Source organism: Charadrius vociferus, unplaced genomic scaffold (genome assembly GCF_000708025.1).
Source record: "Charadrius vociferus isolate BGI_N301 unplaced genomic scaffold, ASM70802v2 scaffold32, whole genome shotgun sequence".
Lineage (NCBI taxonomy): Eukaryota > Metazoa > Chordata > Aves > Charadriiformes > Charadriidae > Charadrius > Charadrius vociferus.
The window spans coordinates 248,540-259,146 of NW_009647856.1; the positions used below are offsets into that span (position 1 = coordinate 248,540).

A 10,607-nucleotide genomic window follows, 5' to 3' on the forward strand; every position below is an offset into this window, starting at 1 on the left:
GTATGCAAGTTTTGACTCTATTTAGATATTTTTCTTATGTAGCTATTACAAAGTGCTTTATTAGAAGCAAGTTCACATACCAACTCACTTACCAGCCTCAACTACCTTTCTTAAAAATGTATAGCAATAAAAGATTTGTCTCAGCACATGATAAAAAGTACTGCATCAGCTAGTTACTATAAAAAACCCCCAAAAACAAACAAACAAAAAACCAAACAAAAAAAACCCCAAAAGCTACCAATACAATGAACACTTGTTTCAGAATAATCCAAATTAGGATTGGGGGGAAGAAGTCAGACTGCTCAAGTATAAGACTAAAAGAGTATTCTAGATAGGGAAAGCATTAAAAAAAAAAGTTTGCTTTTTACTGAGTCTAAATATGTTTTCAATCCCAAATTCTTTAACTTTTATGAATTTCTGGCAGAACATACATGTTGCATTCTGCTAAATAAGTGCTATAGAAAAATCCCTGTGGCACAGATTAGCTAATGACTACCCAGTCAAACAAATTTGATTATTTTTGTCCATTGAACCCCTAAGTTTTCTGGAAAAATTCCTTCCCTTGAGAGTAGAGCCTTGGGAGTTGCAGTTACCGAGACTGACCACAGGCTTAAGTTTCATCAGTTTCTTACCCTTTAAAGAAAAAGTGTAAGTCTATCTTCATAAATCAGACTGAGAATGTGTTTACACCTGAACACATTTTCAAGATGAAAACTAACATCTTGCTATGTTTAAATATGACAAAGAACTCCTTCCTTACATTTTCCTCTTCTTGGCCTTCCTTTTTGTGCTATCCTTGCTCAAATATTTTATTAGTGTCTTCTCCATTTTCCCCCTTAAAAAATATCCTCTGTTTCTCCAGTGCTTAGTGTCCTTTACCACATCCTTTCCCTCCCCACCTCTAGGAGGGGGCTGGAAATGCTGACAGAGCCATAATTACATAATGGTGACTGCAACTGATGGAAGAAACATCTCATACAAACACACACAGGAGACGTAAGGCTGTCTGATTATTAACAGAAGTAGCCAATTGAGAAAAGAAATCTTACACTGTCCTTCCTAACTACACAGCAAAGTTTGTTAATGAGAAGCTGTGATGGATGCACTCAACCCCTTAACCAAACTACCAGTGGTTTGGTACAGGCTCCAAATGAGGTGTAGGCGTGAGCTGCACCCAGACCAAGAAATCATAGAATGGTTTAGGTTGGAAGGGACCTCAAAGATGATCTACTTCCAACCCCCCTGCCATGGGCACGGACACCTCCCAGTGGACCAGGTTGTTCAAAGCCCTATCCAGCCTGGCCTTGAGCACCTCCAGGGATGGGGCATACACAACTTCTCTGGGCAACCTGTTCCAGTGCCTGACCACCCTCACAGTGAAAAATTTCTTCCTGATATCTAATCTAAATCTACCCTCTTCCAGTTTGAAGCCATTACGCCTTGCCCTATCGCTACATGCCCTTGTAGGCCATTTCCTCTCATCCTATCACTTGTTACTTGGGAGACCAACCCCCACCTCACTACCACCCCCTTTCAGGTAGTTGTAGAGAGCAATAAGGTCTCCCCTCAACTTCCTTATCTCCAGACTAAACAACCCCCAACAACAGTACAGCTACAGCAGCCTCTCTGGGCTCCTTTGTACATTAACGGCAGGCTAGCATCTACTACAAAAAAATGCAGGCAATTTAATTTTGCTAGTTTTTGGAATATCCAATGGCAAGTTGCTTAGTTTACAGCAATACGTTAAGAACAGCTCTATGCAAGTGAACATACAATCTCGGAACCCAATTTACAAGGGGTACAACAGTACCAAATGGCACTTCACAGAGGTGATTTTGGACTTCTAGAACTTGACAGCTTGGTCTCCATTCTATCCTTGGCTAGGGAATACTACCTGCACTCTTTCTGATTCTTCCCAGCGCTGCTGGTTTTAAGGGTACCTTACTGGTTCTGCCAGAGTACTGCATGCATCCAAGCTACTTCAGACTCAGCTCGGCTCTACATGCTCATATAGCAATGCTTCTGAGCTAATGAATTCTAACACAACCAGTTTCATGGACATCATGATGCCTAAACATTCAAGTTGAGCCTAAAACCCAGACTTGGTGTGAGAACTGTAGTATTATGCACAGGAGACTAGCTCTACATTATTTTAAAACATGGAGAATTGACTACTGGCAAGAAACAAAACCAGATTAGAGTAGCACGAGGTTTGTGTCATACTGCCATCTGCTGAAAAAAGCAAGCTACTTCTCTGTGAAACTTTTCCTGTTCATGATTCTTTCTCTCTGCATGTCATAACAAAATTACATGTGATTATATTTCCTCAGCTGCAAAGAAATATACAAAACCTACTCTTCTGTATAACGCTGGTAGTGTGCAGCATGTACAAATATCAAGTCACTATTCACGAGACACTATAACAAACTCACAGGCCTATTGCAGAATCCAGGTGCCTAGATACCAGCCAGGTAAAAAGTTTAAGACTGTTGTGAAGGTCTACATAATTAAAGCTGATGAGTTGTGCGTTGATGGAATGATCACATGCTTATTCCTGCTCTTTCTGTGGAGCCTGTTTACGAACCCAAATCAAGCATAAGATAAGGTAGTATAATTAAAAAGACAAACGTAAGTTAACACCGAAATGACAATCAACCACTAAGGGTCATTAAATATTCTTCAGCACATTCTTCAAAATTTAGTCATTTTGCAACAGATAAGCTGAATAAGCCATTGAACAGAAAGTTTTACTTCTTACTTACACCCTTCTCTGTTGCACGAATATCTGTATTTCCATAAAGTGTTCCAAGACCAATTACTTTGCCACCGTTCGTCCGTATATCAATTTTATGACTCTGAAAAAAAAGTGTAAGAATCTTACAGTTAGGATAACCCAAATTAGAATACACATCTTGTTTTTCAAGTTGTACCACAATAACCAACTTGGATCACAAACTTCCATTTTACTGTGAAGGTTTCTTCTCAAGTGATTGCCAAATGTGCTATTTGTTTCCAGTGGAGTCAAACTCCAAAGAAGTCACTTTTCTTTGTAACCAGAAAAACAAGGGAAGAAATAATGTTGAGGAACCCTTTATTCTCAATATAGGTGGGGTTTTTGGTTTTGATTTGTTGGTTGGTTTGGTTTTTTTTTTAAACTAGAAAACCATTCACTCAGTATATATTAAAATAAGCAGCAGGGGAAGAAAGAGGGAACTTTGTGTTTCATTTATACTCCATCCAGAAACCAAGGTATGCATATACCCACTGCTGCAGCAGATAAGAAACACGAGCTGGCAGTGAGAAATGAACTAGTAAACTGGAGCCTTCCAGTGACCTGGAACCTACAGTGTCACAGTATTCTGTAGGATAATTATATATATACACAGACACACCACAGATCTACTTATGCTTGGAGTAATACGTATAGCCATAAACTTTGATGTATGCACACCAGGGCAAACCTTAAGCCTGCAAGTAGAACCAGATCTTACAGTGCTTCGCTCTAAGCAGATTCTAATCAAATTAGGTATTTTGCATACATCTGCATTGCAATCTCAAGTTTTTCACAAAGAAACATGGTTTCAAGTAAAAAATGTTATAGCCCTTGTAACTTGCTGCTGCATACAACTGACAAGAGAAAATATACAGAAACACAAACTAATCTCAAAGACAAAAAAATCCCAGGTCTTGAGAGTAAAACCCAAACATTTGTAAGAAGTGAGAAAGAAAAAAGAAAAAAGAAATTAAAAATCAAATTTAAATAATCTAACTGTATTCATAAGCTGCAACTTTAACAAATCTGACTTTAAGAAGTCTGCGGATCTCAATAGCAAAGCTCTTTTGCTTAAATTCACTAGCGTGAACATTGGAATAACACAGAATTAAAAAATATATTCAGCATTTTTTATACTTCAGGCCAGGTAAGCTTCCGCACAGCCCCTCCCTTAATTTTCCCATAGCACCACCTCCATTTTCAGATATATATATTTCTGTTGAAAAGGTTATTATTCCTGTAGATGGTATTTAATTTAGGATGCATCCATTAAATTTGACAATCAAGCATATCAGAAATATTATTTAGATTCCTAAACACATGTCTGGATAAGCCATAATAAATTGCATTAACTACATCTAATCAGATAGCAACAAGATTAAGAACATTTTTTTATATATATATATAAAAAAATAAATATATGAAATCAAGTTTCCAATATGGAAGACATGGACTTAAACTGTTCTGACACATTTCTGATGAAACAACAAGAACCAGAAGTTTCATGGGGTTTCAAAAGACAGGAAGAACTCTAGAGCAGTGTTTCTTAATCTTTGTGTTCCCAAGTCTTGCTTTCTCATCTTCATTTAAGAGGCTTCCCCATAGTAAAACACAACGCCCCTAACTTGAGACTACTGTACTGCTTCAGATCTTTTAAAAATTGTAAATAACTCAGCTGTTCAGTTAAGCTTCTATAAAAATACAATAGATGATTCTCTCCATGTACAATAAACAGGACAAAGTTAAATTAGATGCATCAGCCAGATATCACAGTTCCTTTGAGGAAGCTACATTAGGCACGTTAGCAGGATAATGGTTAAAAAGCAAATCCTCCGAGCATATAACTTGAAGAAAATATGGGAACTCATAAGATTAGATGAACTAATGTATAGCAATGTCTTATCAGTATCCCAATGATGGTTAAATAAAACAAAACCACAACATACGTACATATTTCCTCTTCTTTTTCTTCTCTCTATCATTTTTGGGATAGAAAGAGCTTTAATAAGACACAGGTCCGTCAATCTTTTTCCTCTTAAAAAAAACCCCAGGCTTTCAAAGGTAGGTATCAATAGAGACACCTAACAGACAGCAGGATTTGCTGAGAGAGGAAGCAAGTTATAATAGTCAAGTAGCTTTTTCATTAAGAGGGAATATTCCACTGGCTGAAAGTAAGAAGCACTAATTTGTCATAGGGCTTCTCCTAGCAAGGGAAAAAGGTTGGAGTAAGGAAGAGGTAAGTAAGGAGGCTGTCAAGGCCATGACAGATGTTAAGAGAAAAACATAAAAATTTGTTCAGTTCAGAGAAAGGAAGGACAGCGGTACAGGGCAACAAATTAGACTCAGACATGGTGTGTGGTCAGGAAGCCTGGCAGGTCTTCCACCAATAGTGTGTGAGACACCTGGAAACTCTTATCACTGGCACAGCCAAGAGTCAGAAGTAATTGTTGATCACAGAAGAAAAATTAAAGGGTCTCCCTGGTCCCATTGTCACTGCTAAGCTGATGGACTGTAATAAGAAGCAGGAGAAAAAATTATAAAGGAAAAGCACTGCTTTCTCAATAAAGAATTTAGAAATAATTTACACTGTGAAGACATAAAAGTCATAACTGTATTTTGGAATTACTGCTACTATCAGTTGACCTAGAGATTTGGAAGGGATAGGGTGAACGTGGCTTTAGCCAATTACAAAACAACCACCACCAACAACAAAAATCAGTCTCCATAAAACAACCATTAACAAGTCTCATGGGCTGGATAATGCTTACCACACCAATAGTACTGGTCAGATCCATTAAAAACACTTATACAGAATACCCATCTTTTCTGTTCAATTACTAGCATGCATGATTAAGGAAAGTAGATGTCAAATTTCTAGGTCTTCTGTAAAGACATCATACAGTATGCCAAAAATCAGCAAGTTTTTTTGAATTACATACAAGTTATACAAACAACTTCTTGCGGTTTGTGGCAAGTTAAGAGAATTAGCAGTTGTGAAGCGGTTTGCTGGTGCTCTTGAATAATCCCCACATTACTAGGTGGTTTTTTTAATGTATATAAATTCATGGATCAACGATCTTTTGCTCTCTACTGTAAAGAAAGGGCCTCCTGCTTTGCTAGTCAATGAGGTTTGTGGAGAGCATGACAGTGAAGCAACGTTAAACAGCCTCTTAATCCGTCCAGGGGAGGGCAGTATCACTTCAGTTTGCTCAGTAAAACACATTAGCTAAAGGGGAAACGGCTCTTGTGCTGCCCTACAGAATCTAGTCTACACGATTTTCAGTAGCTTTGAAAAAACCCAAAAGGTTAATAATTCTGCTTCTCTGCTAATTCCTGAGAGTATAATTCCTGAACCTATATTAGAAAAATTGAGTTACAGATGCAGTTACTAGAACTACAGTACTTCTTAAAACAACATTATACAGATATTGCAATCGAACAATTGTTTGCTCTTGCAAACACCTACATGATCAGTAATTTTAATTTCTTTTATTTTAATTAATTAATTTTATTTAATTAATTATTTTTATTTAATGCTGCGTGGCCGCAATGCTGTGAGTGTCCCTCCTGAACCTATATTAGAAAAATTGAGTTACAGATGCAGTTACTAGAACTACAGTACTTCTTAAAACAACATTATACTAAAAACTGATTGTACAGCTAAGAGATATTGCAATCGAACAATTGTTTGCTCTTGCAAACACCTACATGATCAATAATTTTAATTGATTTTATTTTATTTAATTATTTTTATTTAATTAATTATTTTTATTTAATTAATTTTAATTAATTAAAAATCTTGATCTCGCTACTTCAGAGTCAACAAAATCAAGAGTGGTAACATATCTTCTCTAGTACTATATGTTGAAACCGTCACAGTAACCAGAACAAAGACAACCAATCACCATTCACAAAACAAAAGAATACTTTGTTTTTAACCAAAATAGTTACCCAAACAAACAAAACAAAACCTTATAATCTACCAAAGCTTTGCTTTAATAAGAGTTTCAGTTGAAATCTTCAGTTCTTCCTTGATACTTTAAGTTTCACATGCTGGCTGGGACAAGGCCACCCCTCTCATCTGAGGCTTCAGGGAGCAAAGAAGCTTCCTGTGGCCACCAAAGTAGTGGACACATTGAGGTGCATGCACAGGGGAAGGATCATCTTTTACACTTGTAGTTTTCCTGACATTTTTGTGAATCAAGCAAGGCTCAAAGTTGACAGAGGAAAAACACAACATTACGCTCCCCTAAACTATAATGAGGCTCAGAAGCCCCAAACTGGTGACTTTGCAGTCGTCTTTTCAGTTCCTTAGACAGTATTGTTTCATTGCTACTTGAAGGAAAATAGACCTGACTTTTTCATTTTTAAAATTCAACATTTTTCACATCTCAGAATGTACATGAGGAATGATGCCCACGAAATTAGTTAGTTGTCTTTCCTCAAAATCCTCTTTTTCTGTGACATCACAAAAAAATCTTGACAATTGTGACAGCATGCTGTGATTACTGTCGCTATTGCTGGCCAAAAGTACTTTATTTTCTCATATTATGTAGATTCTAATGTACTGCTGTTTGCTGTTATTATTATATAACAGAGTCACTTTTAACCAAAGCCTTAGAGAGCAGTAACACATATAGTACTGTTAACTTTTTGTTAGATTTTGTTACCTTTTTAAGAGTAATATGGTCAATTACACAGAATCTGGAAGATACGAGTTGACTGTAGTTCACTGAATATGGAGTAAACCTAGCTCTATTGTATATTAAATTTCCCCTTAAGTTGAGTTTCCCATATGTGTGCTATAAAATCATCTCTTACCATGGTAGAGAACAGAATTTAAAGGTTTGGAATTACCTTATTTGAAAAGCCCTTCTTTTGAATTTATATCAATTCCTGCAGGCACAGTCCCAATTATTCAAGTGAATTTGATTCCAAACAGCACCTAAGTCAGATAGGCTTTTATAGAAATAATCAATGTGTATGCCAGCAAACCTGATGTCTTAAGATTAAAAAAAAACCAAGGTCACTACCACGATAGATACACTATTTATCAGATACATTACAGTCAGGTATTCTGAACATTTAATGTGTAACTTCTGATTGAAAATTAACCTAACAGTTTGTCAATACCACTAATATATCAGAATTATAGAAAAAAAAAAATCATCACAGGGAAAAAAAATAAGCAGCACACTGCAAAGTCCCAACTGAGCAAGCATAACTATTAACCTACTAGACAGGAAATGCCAGTCTGTCTTTTGGGGTTTTTTTTTTTTGTTGTTGTTGGTTTTTGTTTTGTTTTTTTTCCTGTGGGGCCAGGAAGGTAGATATGAGGCTTTCTGCTGTCACTGTTTCTGCTGGGTTTGGCTATCATTAAAGGCACTTGGACTTCTGACTCCACATTATTCAGTGTTATTGACCTTGTGTCGTAATTGTGTGCAATAAATAAAGGTGAGGCACTACACACATTGTAACAAAAACATCGGAGTACTTCTCATCCCCAGAACTGATATTTAAGTTTTTATATGATATTCCACCACATAATCCCTTTTAAAACACCGATGGAGTTGGGGAGGGTTCTTTGTACCTTTATTGACTGCAAGACACTAGTCCCCTTCTCTGTTTCTATTTTGCAGTTATCACATTCCATTTTCTGAATCTTCACACAGCCAGTCCCTGATGTTTTGATATCCAAATCTAGAATTAAAAGAGTTATGTTAGCAACAGAATGAGAAAAGTCAGACCTATTTAACATACTACTTTATATAGTAAGTACTTATAGTAGGGAAAAAAAGCAGCTTCTTTGTTACTAAAGAACCTTCTTGCAAAGTTTGGCCACATACTTCCAATTGCATGGCTTGTCACTGTCAACAGTTGACACTGAAAATGTTGTAAGCCAGGGTATAGGCACCCAGCTTCAAGAGAGAACACCGAGAGGCAGCAGTGACTGTAACCCCTGGCACAGAAGCGGCAGGGTGTGGTCTTTCAGCGAAGGGTTGGTTTGTTTTTATTTAAACGCATTCCCAAACTCCACCTTATAGCTACCCTCCTCACCAATGCCATTAGCAATTCTCCTGAGGCATTTGGGGTGGGAAGGTTGGCAGGTTGTTTGAGGCCACATGTAGAGTAATAAGATTCAACAGCACAAATGCTCAGGTCTTGCTTAGACCTATGCTGCTTCAACTAGCAAGCAGCACAATGCAAAAACAGGTACGGAAGAGTTTGCATGCGTCATTCTTCCCTCCCCTTGTGGAAGGCCTGACTTGCTCCCCTGGCATGAAGAAGCATGTTTGCCTCTAGTCTGAATCACCTCACCTTATTATATAGGCTCCCACAAAGAAAAGTCACCAAGTCTTGTAGATAACTGTTATCATGGGAGTAATTTATGGGCTCATAGTGCTTCACACAGGAGCAGCAAGAGCATTTTTCTACCACTTGAGCTCACCCTTGAGTTTAAGGAACTGGGAAGAAGTTTGAGAATGTGCGGTCTGGGGATTCTGACTATGTTAATAATACATCATATTAATGACCACCATAACAACTTGCAAAAGGTAAGGGCAGGAGAGGAAAAAAATGTTTTTGTTGTTCTAAGGATAAAAGGCAGAAAGAAGAAAAAAAAATTGGACAGGAGTCAGAAGTATTTGCTGCAAGGACTAAGAGAGAGACAGTGAGCCTCTGAAGAAAAGATGATCTGGGAAAGAAACCTTCATTTAAGCACTTGTGAAAATCTTTTTCATCTCCGCTATCTGCTAAGGTGACCAGAAATATGTGAAGAAGAATCAGAGTATGTATAATAAGCTCTGCCCCGATGCGATTCCCCAGGTCAGATCCGTGACACAGCGGAGACTGAAGATCAATACCGTCATGCTGTTGCTCAGGACAGATGCTGGAACCATGACAACAGTAGCTCGCAGACCATGAAGACGAGAGACTGAGAACTCCAATTAACAATGAAGGGCAGTTTTGCCACCTGACAAACCAGTAGAATCCAAGGAGCAGAGCTAAAACACATTACATCTTTGCTGCAAGAGTGCTACCTTATTGCCACAGTAAGCTAAGAGGTTAAACTTAGTGAAGGATGCAGACCGCGTTTGCAGGTACCAAGTCCCTAAGAAAAGGGACTAGAAGAGGATTTAGTGAACTTAGTGAAGAATGCAGACCGCATTCTAGTCCCTAAGAAAAGGGACTAGAAGAGGTGGACTAGATAAGCAGGTTTTCCCGAAAGCTGTTTTATTTGCAGATATTATTTTCTTAGCCTCTTTATGGAAGACTTCCAAGAAAAAGATACTGTGACCAAGATTATAATCAAACTATATGTTTCTTAAATTTAAGTAAACTAAGATTGGCTTTAAGGCATGGAAAAGCACAAAACCTGGCAAATTGGCCTGCTAACTATCATCAGAGGCTCAAGGGCCAGCACCACAAGGTTTTATGTTGGTAAAGCCTACACAGTTTCACCAGACTAAAAATATCTGAGTGGTTATCAGAGCTATTTCAATTGATCAACGCTGACTTACAGGTTCTGAAGTTGAGACAAAACTTTTACATAAGGTTTTACTTCTCAGGGAGCAGACTGTTGAAACGCATTTCCCAGAGAGACACAAATAGAGGCACTCTCCAAACGTCTATGCTTGAAACATTATGTCCCTGCACAACACAAACCTGGAGAGTTCAAAAAGAAAGCAATATTATTTTTGAAATACAAGCTGCCTTGCTCAAAACTGCTCAATTCACCCACTGGAAAACTGCACAGTCCTTGGGAAGATCTACATCCAAGACTATTTTGTTATTTTGTTTTCTGAGAAGAGAGAGGTCTAAAAGCCAGTTTGCT

At 37.7% G+C, this 10,607-nt stretch overlaps 1 protein-coding gene across 1 annotated transcript in view; it reads right to left on the minus strand.

The window, feature by feature from the left end:
• The window catches only part of FAM185A (family with sequence similarity 185, member A), a 41,222-nt gene extending 32,755 nt beyond the window's left edge, over positions 1–8,467 (minus strand). The window contains exons 1-2 of the mRNA XM_009882914.1: positions 8,364–8,467; positions 2,763–2,855 (exon numbers count right to left, since the gene is read on the minus strand). Of these exons, the coding sequence (XP_009881216.1) occupies positions 2,763–2,855; positions 8,364–8,426 (156 nt within the window). The 5' untranslated portion in view covers positions 8,427–8,467. The remainder of the gene's footprint in view (positions 1–2,762; positions 2,856–8,363) is intronic.
• Between the last annotated feature and the right edge of the window lie 2,140 nt (positions 8,468–10,607).